Below are 18633 nucleotides of genomic sequence, written 5' to 3'. Positions count from 1 at the left end.
AGTTGTGAATAAACTGAAAATTAAAGAAGAAATTCGAAAGCAATCCGCCCGGGCGCACATTCACATCCGCCCGGGCGCCTGCAAGAAGGGATAAAATCAAGATTTGCGAGAGTCATCCGCCCGGGTAGAAACTTATGTCCTCCCGGGCGCGTCAAAGAAAAATAAAAATGCAGGATTTGCGCAAGCCATCCGCCCAGGCGGAAACTCACGTCCGCCCGAGCGCGTTGAATTTTGGAAAGATTTGCTGCCGATTTTTTTCCTAAATTCCGAGAAGAGGCTGATTTGTTGGACGATTTGGGACTGATTCAGATTTTATGCATCATTATTCATCAGCCAAAAAGTCTAAGGAGGGGAGAAAAGCTTGGAGAAAGTGCTTGGAGTTGAAGATTCGAAGATTTCCGAGCACAGTTCTTCGCAGATCTCGTCTAGTCTAGTATTTCTAATTTAGTTTTTATCCCTTAAACATTGTTGTGTTTATTTTTACTATGTATTCTAGTAGCTAACTGAATATTTGTTGTGATTTAAGGGGATCCTACCCCAAACTTTGATTTAATTAATTTATATTTCGATTGTCGCTTTGTTCTTCAATGTGCTATTGTTTTTCATTGTGTTGTTAGAGCGTAGCTAACTTTAACAACGTTTTTATATTGCGAGTGAGTTCGAGAGAATAGCTTGTGATAGGAACGAGTAGTATAATTCGTGGATCTACAATTACATAGATATATGAAATTGGATACGCGCCGGTAGTCATAGTCCGGTAGGGCGAAAACTAGGGGATTTCGGAGATCGACATGCGATTCACTCTTGATAAATAATTAAAGACATTTAATTACTTCACTGAGTAGAATTAGTTTGGCATAGCTCGAGAGAGTGTGTTCAATCGAATAGGAAATCATGTCGGAAGCATACAATCACTATCGAACGAATTAATAAATTAACAAGGGATATGTGAACTGAGATTCCCAACAAATTCATTTCTTATTGAATTTTAAATCAACCATTCTAGATATTAAATCTCATTATTTAAGTCTTAAATCTTTTTAATTGCATATTTATTTAATGTTAGTAGTAATAATCAATCAATCAAATTTTCGTTGCTAAAGATTTAATAACTGAAAATAATAATTGTCAAATACAGTCTTCAGTGGAACGATACTCGTAGTCACGTACATTATACTATTACTTGACATCGTGCACTTGCGATTAATTTTGAGCATACAAAACCATATTTTTATTGAGGATTCCATAGTGCAAGTTTTGCTCGATCAAGTTTTTGGCGTCGTTGCCGGGGACTGTTAATTCACAATTTTATTTTTAGTTATTTTCTTTAGTATTGTTTCATTTTATTAAGTTAACACTCCATATTCTATTACATGATATCTCGTCCAGTGCATGCCAAAGTCACTTGACGTGGAGCTTGAGCAGTTTGACCCTGAAATTGAAAGAACTTTCCGCAGGAGAAGACAGCAGCAGAGACTGAAGGAACTGATGGAGAGACACGAACACGAGCATGAGGAGGAACATCGTGAAGATAGACATGTTGAGATGCCGCGCCGCATACCAATGCTAGAGTATGCCCAGCCTTCTTTGGATGGTGCACGCCCCAACATTGTGAGGCCTATTGTGCGAGCAAATCACTTCGAAATCAAGCCAGCTATAATTCAGATGATTCAGAATACAGTCCAGTTTGGAGGATCTGCAGTAGATGACCCAAACACGCACATCGTAGATTTTCTTGAAATTTGCGATACTTTTAAATTTAATGGAGTTTCTGATGATGCTGTTAGACTGCGTTTATTTCCTTTCTCCTTACGTGATAAAGCTAAAGCATGGTTAAATTGTTTGCCTGTAGGTTCGATCACCACATGGGAGGACATGGCGAAAGTGTTTCTCATTAAATACTTCCCTCCATCTAAGACCATGAAGCTGCGGACGGACATAACCACATTTGCTCTATTCGAGCAGGAGTCTTTATATGAAAAATGGGAGAGTTTCAAAGATCTATTACGAGCTTGGAGGAGCCACCGACGCTTGAGCTCAAACCATTGCCTCCACACCTAAAGTATGTATACCTAGGTGAGAATAACACTTGACCTGTCATTATTTCTGCTGCTTTGACAGATATGATGGAGGACAAACTGTTGGAAGTTTTGAAAGCGCACAAGAGTGCTTTTGCATGGAAGGTGGCGGATATCAAAGGGATAAATCCATCAGTCTGCATGCACAAGATATTGATGGAAGACAAGTACTCACCTCTTGTGCAACCTCAGAGAAGATTGAATCCAAAGATGCAAGAGGTAGTGAAAGCAGAAACTATCAAACTCCTTGATGCAGGTATTATTTATCCTATATCTGATAGTGCATGGGTAACTCCTGTTCAATGTGTGCCAAAAAAAAGTGGGATTACTACGATCACAAATGAAAAAAAATGAATTAATACCCACTAGGACAGTTACGGGATGGCGTGTGTGCATTGATTATAGGAAATTAAATGATGCTACCCGTAAAGATCACTTTCCACTGCCCTTCATTGATCAAATGCTTGAGAGGTTAGCGGGTCATGAGTTTTATTGTTTTTTGGATGGGTATTCAGGATATAACCAAAGTATGATTGCGCCTGAGGACCAAGAGAAAACCACTTTCACTTGTCCTTATGGCACGTTTGCTTTTAGACGGATGCCCTTTGGTTTGTGTAATGCCCCTGCCACTTTTCAACGATGCATGACCGCTATATTTCGTGACATGATGGAAACTTTTCTTCAAATTTTTATGGATGACTTCTCGATTTTTGGCTCTTCTTTTGATGATTGTTTGCAGAATTTGAAGGTGGTATTGATGATATGTGAGGAGACGAATTTGGTGCTAAATTGGGAAAAATGCCATTTTATGGTACAAGAAGGAATAGTATTGGGGCACAAGATATCAAGGCATGGAATAGAGGTGGATAAGGCAAAAGTTGAAGTTATCAAGAACTTGCCACCTCCGGCATCCATAAAGGGAGTTAGAAGTTTTCTAGATCACACCGATTTTTATCGGCGTTTTATCAAAATTTTTTCTAAAATTGCCAAACCTCTATCTTCTTACTTATGAAAGATGTGCCTTTTGATTTTAATTCGAACTGTTTACAGGCATACGAGGATTTGAAGGAGCGCTTGGTGACGACTCCTGTCTTGGTGGCATCAGATTGGGATATACCCTTCGAGGTCATGTGCGATGACAGTGATACTGCGGTGGGGACTGTGCTTGGCCAGCGGCAAAACAAGGTATTTCATACAATTTACTACGCAAGTAAGACCCTAGATGAGGCTCAATTGAATTATGCAACAACTGAAAAAGAATTACTTGCAGTAGTATTTGCGCTTGACAAATTTCATGCATATCTTGTTTTGTCCAAAGTCATTATTTACACAGATCACTCTGCACTGAAATATTTACTTGCTAAGAAAGATGCAAAGCCACGCTTACTTCTGTGGATTTTATTGTTGCAAGAATTTGATTTAAAAATAAAAGATAAGAAGGGTGTCGAGAATATGGTAGCGGATCACTTGTCTAGGTTGGAGCTGATTAGTAATGATTGTGTAGATCATGCTATAAATGATTGGTTTCCTGATGAGCAACTATTTGAGGTGAGACACTGTCCTTGGTATGCAAATTTTGCTAATTTTCTTGTCACAGGCACACCACCACCCAATCTATCGTTTCATCAATCTAAGAAATTCTTTTCTGACATGAAACATTATTTTTGGGAAGAACCATTTTTGTTTAAGATCTATGCAGACTCAATGATAAGAAGGCGTGTTGCAAGAGGAGGAGTTCGGTCAAATTCTTCATCATTGTCATGACCGTGAGGTAAGGTGGTCATTTTAGACCAACAAAGACGGCATCTAAAGTACTTGAATGTGGCTTTTATTGGCCAACTCTCTTTAAGGATGCCCGTTCTTATGTGCTTACCTGTGATAAATGTCAGCGGACATGTAACATCTCTAACCATCTTGAAATGCCATTAAATAATATTATTGAGTGTGAGGTTTTTGATGTGTGGGGGATAGACTTCATGGGACCGTCTCCCAGTTCGTTCACGAAAAAATATATTTTGGTGGTGGTTGACTATGTGTCTGAGTAGAGGCAGAAGCATATGCCACTAATGATGCTCAAGTGGTCTTGAAATTTTTGAAGAAAAATATTTTTAACAGATTTGGAACACCAAGAGCAATCATTAGTGTTGGTGGCACCCATTTTTGTAACAAATTATTTGAAAAACTTTTGAGCTAATACGGTGTCACACACAAGATCTCTACCCCATATCACCCCCAAATGAGTGGACAAGTGGAAGTGTCTAACCGAGAAATCAAACGGATTTTAGAAAAAGTGGTAGGTGTCAGTCGAAAAGATTGGTCTGTAAGGTTAGATGATGCTCTCTGGGCATATAGTACTGCGTTCAAAACACCTATAGATACTACACCATATAGGTTATTGTTTGGTAAAGCATGTCATCTACCTGTAGAGTTAGAGCATCGGGCATATTGGGCAACAAAAGCACTGAACTTTAACCTTACTGATGCAGGTGAACGACGTCTGCTTCAATTGGACCAGTTGGAGGAATTTCGGAATCTGGCATATGATCTCGCACTATCATACAAGGAAAAGACAAAGAGGGCTCATGACAGGCGAATCATTGAAAGGGAATTCAAGGAATGTGAAAATATCCTGCTCAACAACTCTCGGTTGCGACTGTTTCCCGGAAATTTGAAGTCGCGATGGTCTGGTCCATTCGTGATTTCCAAAGTTTACCCATCGGGAGCTGTAGAATTGCAAGATGGAAAGGATGGGATATTTACGGTCAATGCCCAGCGACTGAAGCACTACATGGGTTGCGCAGTTGAGCCACAACTTGGAATCTCCCGGTTCCAAGACAATCCGAACTGAAACTGACCGACAGTCAAGCTCTCGACTATAAATTGAGAACTACCTCTCTTTCCCTTATCTTGCATTTAATTCGATTTTTAGTTTATGCTCTTATTGTTTTAAATAAAAAATTAAAAGGGGTGTAAAGCCGTGCAGCTTCCTGCCCGCGTGCACATTTATGTCCGCCCGGGCGCACTCCTTATTTATGAAAAACCGTGAAGCTTCCGCCCGGGCGGACATTTACACCCGCCCGGGCGCGCCCTTTTCAATTTTTTTTTAAAAGAAAGCTGAGAGTCATCCGCCCGGGCGACCACTCACATTCGCCCGGGCGGATCGCGCAGATTTAAAAATCTGAAACCTGCTTTTCTTCTCCCCATTCGAACCCTACTCCTCCCCCTTCGATTTTCGCCCCCTTCTCTCTCAATCTTGCTCAAATCCCTTTTCTTGTGTCAATTTCAGGTACAATTAAGTGTCACCACCTTCACCAAACACCAAGGCATCAATTTTCCGGTCACCCCGTTGTTTTCCGGCCACCACTGAAGGAACTCCGGCCATCTCTGTGCTTTTCCAACCGCCGCTGAAGCTTCCAGCCACTACTGACGTCCGGCAACACGCCTCCTACTCCGGGCTACTTGTGCTTCTCAAATAATCCACGATGACGCTTAAAAAAGCTCGGGTAAGTCATGCCTCTTCGTCTTCATCGCGTAATTATCAGTTATTTGTGAATGATACCACTAGGGAACGCTATGAACATGCAAAAATACATAGAGCTCCGCTTCGCGAACGTGGTTTCCAGCTTGTGCAATACATATTTATTATAACTCAAATTGAGAATAGAAGCTGGGGAAAATTTTGTAGCCAACCGCAAGCCGCGGTGGTGCCAGTGGTGAGAGAATTATATGCTAATGCGGCTGAGAGGAGCGATAGTAAAGCATTTGTGAGAGGAAAGCTGGTAGATTTTAGTTCGGTAGAAATTAATAGGGTGCTTGAGACACCGGCTGTGGATGACTCGGTATATGTGGAATGGGCAGCAGAACCCAATTTAGACTTGATGATGCAAAGAATCTGCTATCCGGGGTCTTTGTGGAAGACACCTGGCTCGCACACTTGTTTTGCAGAGAAATATTTGCTCGTCCAGGCTGCGATGTGGTATGCATTTCTAGCCACACGTTTGATGCCAGTCGGGCACACTAGCGAAGTACAGAGGAAGAGGGGGCTGCTGCTTTACGCACTGATCACTCACATGCCACTCAATGTGGGCAGGATTATTCATTCGCAGATCCAGCTGAGCATTCATAATCCGAATGTGGCATTATTCTTCCCCCACATTATCACCGAGATATGTGCGGGCGCTGGGATCGTTTTTCAGGATGACGATGAGTGGTTGCCACCGACCAAGGCCCTCGATGACGCTAGCTGGATACAGAAAATGGCAGTACGGCGGAAGGCTTTCCCGCAGTTTGGCCCTATATGGGACGGTTTGACTTTCGATCCCATGCCACTAGCAGCCCCCACCACCGGTCCCGCGAACTCGACGTCGCCTTCTTCAGGACCAGATGGACGAAATTGCTGCCTTTCGCGGACTATAGTGGCAGGCTGTGAGTCAGACGTATCAGACTGCTACTGATGCCATGCTGCGTCTATCCCTGAGCCACAGTGGTATTGACTCAGCCCTTATGCCACCACCTATGCCAGCTTTCCCGACACCGTTTCAGTTCTACTATGCCGATGCCCCAAAGCCGGATGCTGGTGTCATTCCTCCAGAGGCGCACGAGGAGGATGATCTTTTAGAGGGGAGTCACTTCTGTCCCTTCTTTTTATTTCCTGCATTTCGTTTAGATCATTTTGTTTATTTCTGTTTCTGTTTTTGTTGCATGTTTAGGTCATATTGCATCTATTTTGTTACACACTATCTGCCTCTTTTTCTCTCGTCTGTTGCATTGGGGACACTACTCGACTTTAGTATTGGGGGGTGGATGGGTGTTGTTTTATGTGTTCATTATTTTTTTCTTTGTTGGTTTTATTTGTGGGCATTTAGTTTTAGTCATTTTTGCATTGGAGTGTGTCAGCCGACAGTGCTAGAAGTAGCACTTGTTAGCCAAGGATGATTAAGAGGTGATGAGACATGCCCTGTCTGTCGTATAATCGCACTCCTTTAGCACATACTGTGGTAAAGACATAAAGTTTTATTTAAAATTATGAATCCTCTTTGCACGAATGTTAGAACTAGAAGCATGCATGATAAAATGGTGAAAATTTAAAACTAAAGTGGGGAACGAAGATGTTTGAAGGTGTAAATTGAACTTGACGATATTCTCTTGAATCGAGGTACCTATCAGCAGCAGTTCAAAAAAAAAAAGAGAACTATGGAGATGTTAGGTGTGGTGGAGCCGAATAAAGGAATGAAATCCTATTCCTGGCTAAAGTTGGAGATGTAAGGTACATGGGGAGTCAAATAAAAGAATGAAATACTATTCCTGGATAAAACTGTAAAACACATGGATTTGAATCTGAGATGAAAGGCTCTAATTAAGTCCTTTTATTACTGTATTCCAATTCAGTAAAAAAAAACTGCTGCTGGTGATTACTGAGTGCAGAGGAATAAAGGAGAGTAAGATTTACACCAACAGACTGATTTAAATCTCTGACCATGGTTGAGAATGGATCCCTCTGTCATTTATGATGTTAGGACTAACGACACACACATACACGTTCAGGTTTTATTTGAAACAATGTCTAGACCAAAAGAAAGTGCGAAGAATTGTGCTTTTGCATTGATCGACAAGGGAATATGTTGAGTTTCGCTGAGGCTAGTTGATAACTATGAATTCACTGTCGAGCTAGTTTGTGTCATGTTCCATTTTGTCTTGTCACCTGTTTTGCTCGAGGGCGAGCAAAAGATTAGTATTGGGGGGTTGATATAGGGGGATTTTACTTGTTTTTCATATCGTGTTATGTCCCGTTGTGTTGCATTTATCATTTAGATTGCAGACATTTTGAGTTATTTTAGCATAATTTATGTTTTCTTGTTGATCATGCATTTAGTTGGTGAAAATGCAGGTGAGTTTTGAATAAACTGAAAATTAAAGAAGAAATTCGAAAGCAATCCACCCGGGCGCACATTCACATCCGCCTAGGCGCCTGCAAGAGGGGAGAAAATCAAGATTTGTGACAGTCATCCGCCCGGGCGCGTCAAAGAAAAATAAAAATGCAGGATTTGCGCAAGCCATCCGCCCGGGCGAAAACTTACGTCCGCTCGGGCGCGTTTGAATTTTGGAAAGATTTGTTGCCGATTTTTTTCCTAAATTCCGAGAAGAGGCTGATTTGTTGGACGATTTGGGACTGATTCAGATTTTATGCATCATTATTCATCAGCCAAAAAGTCCAAGGAGGGGAGAAAAGCTTGGAGAAAGTGCTTGGAGTTGAAGATTCGAAGATTTCCGAGCACAGTTCTTCGCAGATCTCGTCTAGTCTAGTATTTCTAATTTAGTTTTTATCCCTTAAACATTGTTGTGTTTATTTTTACTATGAATTCTAGTAGCTAACTAAATATTTGTTGGGATTTAAGGGGATCCTACCCCAAACTTTGATTTAATTAATTTATATTTCGATTGTCGCTTTGTTCTTGAATCTGCTACTGTTTTTCATTGTGTTGTTAGAGCGTAGCTAATTTTAACAACGTTTTTATATTGCGAGTGAATTCGAGAGAATAGTTTGTGATAGGAACGAGTAGTATAGTTCGTGGATCTACAATTTACATAGATATACGAAATTGGATACGCGCAGGTAGTCATAGTCCGGTAGGGCGAAAACTAGGGGATTTCAGAGATCGACATGCGATTCACTCTTGATAAATAATTAAAGATATTTAATTACTTCACTGAGTAGAATTAGTTTGGCATAGCTCGAGAGAGTGTGTTCAATCGAATAGGAAATCCTGTCAGAAGCATACAATCACTATCGAACGAATTAATAAATTAACGAGTGGTAGGTGAACTGAGATTCCCAACAAATTCATTTCTTTTTGAATTTTAAATCAACCATTCTAGATATTAAATCTCATTATTTAAGTCTTAAATCTTTTTAATTGCATATTTATTTAATGTTAGTAGTAATAATCAATCAAACAATCAAATTTTCGTTGCTAAAGATTTAATAACTGAAAATAATAATTGTCAAATACAGTCTTCAGTGGAACGATACTCGTACTCACGTACATTATACTATTACTTGACAGCGTGCACTTGCGATTAATTTTGAGCATACAAAACCATATTTTTATTGAGGATTCCACAGTGCAAGTTTTTGCTCGATCACTACCCATCTGCATGTTTGGACATCTCTATCAGTACACAACATCACAGATGCTAGTCTCGAGCTCAAGCGACCTTTATCCATGTTTTAGGCGACTGAATCGACTAGGAACGAATTTAGATCATACAATGTTTACAAATGAGTTTCAACATCGAATTACGATTTATTTGTATTAAAGTATAATCAAGGTCTTTATCTATGTTTGATAACATGATATACAGATAAAGAAATAACAAACCATGAAATAATGAATTATATTAAAATAAAGATTGTTTATTACAACTGAGTCAATAAAATCCCTAGCCAACAGTTGGCTTGCATGACATCTACTCTAACAAAACTATGAACGAGACTTCATCAAATTGCCAAAATCAAATTACACGGATATATATTATTAGTTTCTGTATATGAAGTTGAGGAAACAACATGAACAACCACGTTTTTTAATCCAAAGAATGACCACTGTTTATTTTGTAGAACGCAATCTCCCTCAATCTGCCATATGTTTTTTAAGTTTTAAAGCTTCAAACTCCAACAAATACCACACGAACCAAATAAAGGTAGAGAAATTTCAAGTGTCGCGAATTTCCACTTTTTGAATTGTGAAAAGAAACATGAAATATACTACCATTTATTCTCTTTTGCTGTTTTTTGTCATTCCTTTTCTCCTCTTTTGTCGGCTTTCAAAGAATGCCATATATTTCTTGACTTCATGGGTTTGCCTTTTCATCCCAAAAGCTAGATTACCAAACCCTATAACTGGAGTACAGAACAAGGGGACCATGTGCTCGCCTTGACTTGAATAAAAAATGATACTGTGAGTGTCATCTCTATACTATTACACGTACCTATCAAATTTTTGCCACATTGCAAGGATCCCACACGATCAATGTTATTATATCACATACCAAGCTTTGCTATACCCATACATATCGTTATATTATTATCCGGGGTGTTTAACGAATTTTACTTGACGCACATCTTGATCCTCACTGGTTTCTAAAGAGTTAATGTACTCTGTTTTATATACATCAGGACCTCACTAATCCTATTTTCTTCCATCTTTTAGATATATACTGTCTATATAAAACATATTCTCTGCAAACAAACTCCAGGCAACTCAAGACTCAAGTAAGCGGCATCGGAATTTGGATGTACTCTGCTAGCTTCTTCCATTAAGCTGAAAACTTGAGTCCTTCAAAGTCGACTTAGTAGCTACTGGTTTTGCACCAACAATCTGCAAATAGTTTTATGAATTTAGTAATTGATATTGATGCATTCACTCATGCTTCCAATGTGACAAACAAGTATATTGATTGGTTGGTCACGAACCAGCATATTAATATTTGAGTATTTGACGTTCAAAACACGTACAGAAACAAGAATTAAACATATGTACCACAAATGTGATGCAAATTAAGCTCCATTTTTACTGTACATCAACAAGAATCATATTCATGAATGCCCCACGTTTCTAAATTCAATACATATCAATCAATGTCTCTAAAACACGGAGTTGTGGAGCTGATATTGCAAGAAACACCTCCCCTCAGCCCTCAACCCCTCCCCCTTCTCGTCTTAGCGTCACAACGTAAACCTCCGCTTGGGTAATAATGATCGGGAATAGCCACAGATTGAAACACGTTTAAACCCGCTTCTTGCTTAATCTTTCCCTCTACTACACAGGAGAAACTCAATTCTCCTCATTTCAGTTGTATAACAGAAAGGAAAAAATCAGCAATCTTGCAAGAGAATCATGCTTCAATCGTTAGGTCGTCATTCATTACCGGGGGAGATAATGGTGGGATAGCTACTTCATGAAAAAGATACGAAGTAGTTTCAAGTGCTTTTCTGGATGTTTCTTGAGAATCTTTATTTCTGCCTATCTTTCTTGATGGAAGTGAGACAGAAGCAGCAGCAAAAGAGGAATCGTTGCTCTCGATGGATGCTAAGAATTTGGTCTTCGACTCAGATTTGTGAGCAGATGCAATTATGGATTCAAATATGCCAGATTCCCTCAAACCTTGAATGATGGTCTGGTATATATCAGGGCAACGAGCATAAATTAGAAAACGTCGTGAACATTTAGGTAAAAAAATATTTCTCATCCAAGCTTGAGTGACTGAATTTGGAACTTACCATAGGAGCATAAATTCGCGTTAAAATGCCCTTCCTCAATAATTTCAGATTTACGGTTCTATCAGTCCACACAACATGCTCGCGATACCTGTGGCAGTAAAGTAAGATAGTTCAACTAAATTGAGAAGTACACGAAATAAACCAAACAATTGCTGGTATATGAATATAAATCCTGTTACATAAAACGCCAAGTAAATGGGGTAAATCATGGGCAGAAAAAAACTCAAGTATTTTAGGCAGTTATTACCAGTTTAGCATCTCCTCCTCTGTAGCAGTTGAAGCAATTATAAATGCCTGAAAAAAGAAGCAAAGTTGTCAGCATGAAAAAGCCGAAACAGACCGAGAACGATAAAATACCAAATCAATTCAACTAATCGATATCCCCATGGCAGCAAAAATTCGATGGTCTCTGGTCAAAAGAAGTCTAGCAAACTATTTCATTTTCGGATGTCAAAAAGTTCAGTAAATTCATAGAACATATTGCATCATTGACAAGTGAATGCTTAAGTTTTGATTGTAAAATGTACACTATACTACTTAAACTTCGGAAAAAAATATTACTGCAGAATTTGCATTTCAAAAAAATAATCGACACAACATAAGTAATCCTACCGTTGCAAAAATAATACCATAATAAGGATTCGATTCAACATTTGGTAATTTTCCGATTAGATTAGATATAAAAAATAATACTATAATGAGGATTCGATTCAACATTTGGTAATTTTCCGATTAGATTAGATATCCTCATCACATACAATACAAATGGTTAAACGGTAATAAAATCAACTTACATCTTTCTAGGCTTGCACACCATTTTAAAACTAAACATGCTTGTTAAGTCAGACTTGTACACCATTTTAAAACTAAACATACTTGTCAAAGTCATTATGATAACATCAGGACCAGTGCATCAGTATCAGAGATTTGGTGCCGTGCCATCAGAGTGATTTACCATGTGTTAGCCTTCTTTCCACTAAACTTTAAGACCACATGTCCCATACCATATTAATCTACTATAGGTCCCAAAATATCTTTATTTTAAAGGAAGTTCCACAATGGAAGGAGCTAAGTAAAAAACAAATAATAATAATAATAATGAAGGTAGTCGACGCTCACATCTCTATCAAATTCCAACATAAAACATCGCTTGACGTCCTCTTTAGTAGGCTTACAACCACAGCGGTCGCGCCTAGAAGTCAAGTCAGAGAACTTGGCATATGTATAATGCAAGACCGCAGCCTCTTCAAATTTGATCTCACTGCCAAATGCAACCACAAAAGCTGACTAGATGAATGTAACTGTGTGGTTTCCATGCCACAACCGAGAGGATGGAAAAAATGGATAAACGGAAATTAAAACAAACACAAATCTTTAAATAACAAGGATTCATACTTTGGAGTTTTCATGTAATTGTGCCATCTGTGTGCACCATTGGGGCGAAGATGATCTTGCACTCGAGCAATCGATTTTCCATTTCCATAAGTCAAAAAGTAGTTTGGATTGCCACGAGTTGATTCCTTATACATTCCGAAATAAGTGTCTTTTGTTAAATGATCATAGTTTCTCTTGAACATCGATACCTATATGACAGGCAGAAGAAAGAAGAATAGCTAGTTACAACAAATCTTACTAATTCCTCCAAAAAACTTCTGCAAAAACTCTATTAAATTTCCTAACTTTGCCCATTAAATCCAAAGCAAACTCAGTTTTATAAGTTCAGGAAGGTCAAATGAGGTAATTGCCACCTTTTCAAATCATTAGTATTCATGCACAAGTTTTTTTTAAAAAATATATTATAATAGAAGGTACCGAAGATAGCCACGTACCATTCCCAAATTTTGAATCATATTAGCAAAGGAAACATAAAGCACTTAATTCCACTAAGAGGAAAAATAAGACATTTGAAGAATTACCTCCGTGAAAGGTTCCTTGACATCATCTCGTTCGACACTGCTCTCCTGACAAGAGCGTAGGAGGGTAAGTATGTGTAATTTGGTGATAAAATAATGTTATTCCTATAATTCTATTTGACTCGATGCTCCAACTAATATTGATAATGCACCAGAATAAAACTTGGACATGCATGAAAGAGTAGATTACATATGTCAGATACACAGAAGTAAAGAAACAATGACAACAAACTGCTTACATAGTTGGGAAAGACAACCATGTCCACATGGTTAGGTACATCAAGTAACAGTTGCCTCAACGAATATTCTCGACTACCAGCTGGGTGTATCAATTCATCAGTGTCTAGATGAAGTATCCAGTCCATGCCAGCATCCTGAACTCATAATATGTAGAAAATATCACTTGCTCTTTAATTAAAAAAACCCATGTTAAATTCATCCATGTTTGTAATCATTCATACCCTTGCCATGACAATAGCCATCTCCATGTTAAGAGATTGCTTCACAAAAAGCTCATAATTGCAAGGCTTGTAAAAGAAACTTGACAGCCAAGATTCATTCCAGATTCGGCTGAAGCAGCAACAGGAAAAGCTTGTCATTTTTAATATACCAATAGCCACTGCCATTATATGTAGATTTGTAAAATTGAAGGACAGAGCTGCTATTATATGTAGATTTGTAAAATTTAAGGACAGAGCTGGTTCTAGGGAGCTAATTCGTTAACCTAGGGATGTGAATCAACAAGTTAACCATAGATTAACAAAACTGAACAAATGCATTAATACTTGACTCACTCAGCCCTAAACTTCCACTCATGATGTCAAGTAGATGGACATAAAGAGAATGTGGAAAATTCCTTTTAAATCACAAATTTAACTCGTAATGTCTAAACAATCACAAAGCTCACGTGATTTACCTCCTAGCTTGTTGCTCTTCTAGATCTTTGGTTCTGTAAATCACTTTGACCCCCTGCAAAAAACATAAAATTGACACTTACAGGTACAATTAACACCACATTATCAGTAGACCAAAGCAAAACAGGAAATAGTTGAATAAACTATCCACCTATGGCATTCATTCTCCCTGGTAGATGTGAGAAAGGTGCAACAGAAAGGGGGTGATTTAGGCAGAAAATAGCTGTCGAAATTGTTTTTATCTACCCAGCATATTTTGAAATAAGCCCCAATCTAAACCGGCATCTCAGTAGACAATGTAGAGGGAACGACATATGAGTTTTCTATGAGGTCAAAATGGAACACTTCTAACAGTCTCGAGACCGGACAAAATCTGGACTCAGTTTCTTCTCACATGCTGGCATGTACATTATACAAAGTCATGCTTATAAAGACATTTAATTTAGTTGAGAGTAACTCAAAATTTACTCTAATTATGGCATAACAGAACTAACCAACCAGACATTTATTTACAACAAAGGCATAGAAAATTCATATTACTTACAGCATTTGGTATGCAAGTCACTGTGGGAGAAGTGGTCCATAGTCAGCTAAAGTATACTCATAAGGTATCTTGTGTCTAAAATGCACCATATCCAATTATTCTCATACTCTCATTTTCGACAAGCCAATTGAGATCCAACAAATTTAAGGTATTGAACCAGCAGAGTCGACAAAAATGTTCAGCTTGAGGATGCAAGTTAGGAATACATTGATGAGCTGAACCAATCTAACCGTGTTTTACTCTTAAAGCACAAACCATGAACCAGGTGATCATCCCATGAATCTTAATTCTTATGTGACCTTTATTCAAGTGACTGCCTCAAGGTATAAGTGAGTAGAGCATATGAAAATTTATGAGCTCAAGTGCGACTAAAAAACCAAAAACTCAATTCGATTATCTACAACATATAAAGATAATATTTATTTTAAACATAATAAAAAGGTTTGAATTCGAGTTCAATTGGTTACAAACCAGGTTATCATGCCTCTCATGTATTGATCGGTTTAATGACCTTCAAGATCGAGATAGCTATATGATTTTCAAATATTAAATAGCAAACACGATAATTTTATGAGAAAATACTTATTGCTAAGGTAAACTGCCTCGTAGAACAAGAAATATAGATAGCTAAAGGAATAAAGCAGGCACGATGATGGATACAAACTCACATGAATGGATTCAAGGACTTTGGATACAGGAGGAGATGCAGCCCTTCCTTCAACAAAGAGAAAGAAAGTTGACACCCCAATAACTTTATGATAGAACATCCAGGGTAGAATTTGCTCCAAGCTAGCAGATGTACTTGTCGTGATGCATATCTGCTTATGGCATAGCAAAAATAAGATCAATAACAACCGACTTCTGACTAAAAAACTTTTAGGAATGAAAATTTAAAATGGGACATTGGACCAATTTCAAAGAGAAAAGGTCAAAATTATATCAGGATGTCTAGGAACATAACGAGACCTTGAGTTTGAAACTTGAACAGGATGCACATCACTTTCAAAGAAACCAAATGAAATGAGAAACGCATGATGCTCAAGCCATCTATACATAATAAGCCTCTATACATAATAAGCCTAATTTATCTGCAAATTCTGAAAAGTTCCATGAAACCACCCAGCCCGCCAATCCTTGGTTATTAAAATGTAGCTTTGAGATCTAATGAAAAAGGATCTTAAAAGAGAACTAGCGAGCACTCAGTCAAGCATCAGTGGCAATTGTTTTACCATCCCTTTTCCCTCATAATCATACATAACTTGATCCCAAAACAAATCTCAAACTCCAGTTCTGTAAAACGAGTTGTAGACTTGTACAACCTACTAATTTCTCATAAAACAATAAGCTTTGTGTTCAAGAAACTAGGAATCACTCCCACCAGCTTCGCATACTTGTAACAAGTCAGAAAATTAGAAATGATCCAGAAATAAGATATATGTTCCATAAATTTAAATGCACACCGTCGCTCGTTATTTCATTTTCTACTGAATGGTTTGGATCACAGAAATTAGAAATAATAAAAAAAATCCATGAAAAGAACAATTCGATTGAATCACCGTAACGTTCGAACACCACTCCCCAAACTCCAAATCACCTCAAATCTAGCCTTCCCTCACGAAAACACAAGCAGCCTTTTCACAGGTAACCAAAATCAGAATAATCCACAAAAGATCAACACACCAAAAATATATAGAAAAGAAAAAACCTTGGGTTTAAGATCGGGGTCGAACTTGTACTTCCAGTCCCTAAAATTACGGAAACGAGGCTGAATTGGAGTGTCCCAACAGCGTGGAGCAATCGGAAGAGTGGGATGAAGAGGAATGCCCAACAGTTGCCAGAGGGGAGGAGTCCATGCCGGGGAACTTGTACGATTCAGCAGGAGACCATCGGGAAATGGGATCATCCACGCCTCCGCCACGCCACTGAAGGAGAAAAGCAAAGACCGCGAGGGAGAGGGGGAGAAGGGTGAGAAGAAGGAGAAGTTTCGCGGCGAAGGACTGGTGGTTGGTGGCGGAGGACGGCAATTGGGGCCGGAGTGAGGTGTGCAGACCCGCCATCTGAAGGAAAGGCTGGCCCGGCGATGGTGGGGTGTTACTTCTGCAGAATAATAAAGGGATTCAAGATTTAAATACACATTTCTGTGTAGATTCTCGTAATTTGATTGGATTTCTTGAATTTTGTTTGAGAAAATTATTTATTTGAATTGCAAAGGCAAAAATTCATGGAGGCGGAGTTTTTGCTTAAAGATGTTTTGAAGGGGGAAAAAATGTGCCCCAAAATATTTTTTAAAGTAAAAATAAAATGGTTTGAGCATAATTGAGTAGACTTGGCCACATACTGGGCTCGACCTGAAACCCTGACTCATAACTGACCTGCTCGTGGTCGGTTACGGTCCGTGTTGTGAACTCGGTGGTTCAGGTCTGGGTTCGTGCTCGGTTAATCACCAGATCTTGCTCCGATTTAGCTCTTAATTTCTTGATTTTATATTTTTAAAAAAATTATTATTTGTTAATAACATTTAAGTGATAAAAAAAATATAAATTAATAGAAGAGACTTCCACTTAAAAGAACTCTAGGTAATAGTTTTTAAAATAAAAAATATATATTTCAAGAAAAATGCTTATCTCCAAAATTATACAATGAATCAAACCACAATTATGACTTCTAAAATATGGTATTATCAATAATTTATCATCATAAATCTCAAGTTCTAATCATCATAATTTTTGCTACTCTTTGGCCTCTGCAGTCACAGGGCGTGTCCAGGTCTTCCTCCAAAACTTCTTTTGTTTTGTTCTGTCTTTCAAGGCTCCATCTTGCTTAATCGCTCATATTTTTTCATGTCGTTGTTCTGAATGTTCCCTCAGTTTTATCTTTTTCTTCTTTATCACTTTTAACATCATGTGTTCGGCAAGCGGTTTTGGCCAATCATTGAGCAAACGCTGGGGTTTCAAATTTGTGGGTCTTAGGCTAAAACGTCTCTCATTCAATGTAAGTTCTCCGATACTAAAATATTGCTCCATTGTAGCCGTTCAAACCAGAAAATCTAGAATTTATTTTGTCATTATAGACAATATTAGATATATTTATGCTTTTTTGCGACCACCATCGCAATATATCTTTCCTCATCTGCATTACTAAAATCAAAAGTAATGATAAAATAATTCTTAAATTCTCAACTAGAACTTGAGGATCATCGTGAACATTTCGTCGTCTCCCTTGACAAAAGTTATGCTTTAGTAAGTTTAGAAGTAATATTACAAGTAGTAGTGGATTGAACATCACCACTTGATTTAATATGTTGGCTAAATTACATGCAATGTTGCAACAATGTGTTAAAACTAAATGAGAAATATGATAATAAACACCTGGATAATTGGTTACCAGCACATTAAAAATTTATAAAATTTCCCAAATAATATTGCATATGCTCCATTGATTCGAAAAAGAATAAATATCACGAGGTTGAACATGTTGATGAAAAAATATACATAATAAATTTTTATATTCAAAAGACGATAATAAAACCTTATATGTTGAATTTCAATGAGTTGGAATGTCTCATGCAAACCGTTTATGTCTCATATCATTTATTTTGCAAAATTTCCCCAATGTTTCTTAACTTGAGGATGTCTCCATTAGATAATGAATATCCATTGGTTTAACATGTGATTCTAAATTTTTTAGTCCATCTTGAACATATAAATTTGAAAAATGATATGTGCACCTAATATGAAAAATTTATCACCTAATGAAGGTTAACTCATTTGAATGAGCTCACGAATATTATAAGTATTTGCAATAGAATTATCAAAAGAAATTGAAAAAACTTAAGAAGTTAAACCATATTCTTCTAAAATAAAATATAAGTAGAGAAATATTGTCATATGTAGTTCGTTAAAAC

The 18633-nt window shown here is 37.9% G+C and overlaps 2 protein-coding genes across 2 annotated transcripts; one reads left to right on the top strand and one right to left on the bottom strand.

Annotated features, from left to right (window-relative positions):
- The first annotated feature begins 4314 nt into the window (after positions 1 to 4314).
- On the top strand, positions 4315 to 5374 carry LOC142554567 (uncharacterized). Its single transcript, XM_075665228.1, has 2 exons — positions 4315 to 4904; positions 5365 to 5374. Exons 1-2 carry the CDS (start codon positions 4315 to 4317, stop codon positions 5372 to 5374), a joined length of 600 nt encoding a protein of 199 aa, XP_075521343.1.
- A 5216-nt stretch (positions 5375 to 10590) lies between these two features.
- Positions 10591 to 17005, bottom strand: LOC142553726 (glycosyltransferase-like At2g41451). The gene is given in 12 exon segments (XM_075664178.1): positions 10591 to 11255; positions 11359 to 11446; positions 11606 to 11652; positions 12478 to 12619; positions 12754 to 12941; positions 13275 to 13319; positions 13511 to 13645; positions 13733 to 13841; positions 14188 to 14240; positions 15398 to 15547; positions 16435 to 16482; positions 16484 to 17005. Coding segments are annotated over 12 exon segments (1590 nt in total). The 5' UTR covers positions 16787 to 17005; the 3' UTR covers positions 10591 to 10973.
- Positions 17006 to 18633: the final 1628 nt, after the last annotated feature.

This window comes from Primulina tabacum, chromosome 8 (assembly GCF_025594145.1).
Source record: "Primulina tabacum isolate GXHZ01 chromosome 8, ASM2559414v2, whole genome shotgun sequence".
Classification (NCBI taxonomy): domain Eukaryota; kingdom Viridiplantae; phylum Streptophyta; class Magnoliopsida; order Lamiales; family Gesneriaceae; genus Primulina; species Primulina tabacum.
This window is presented reverse-complemented; position numbering and strand designations above follow the sequence as displayed.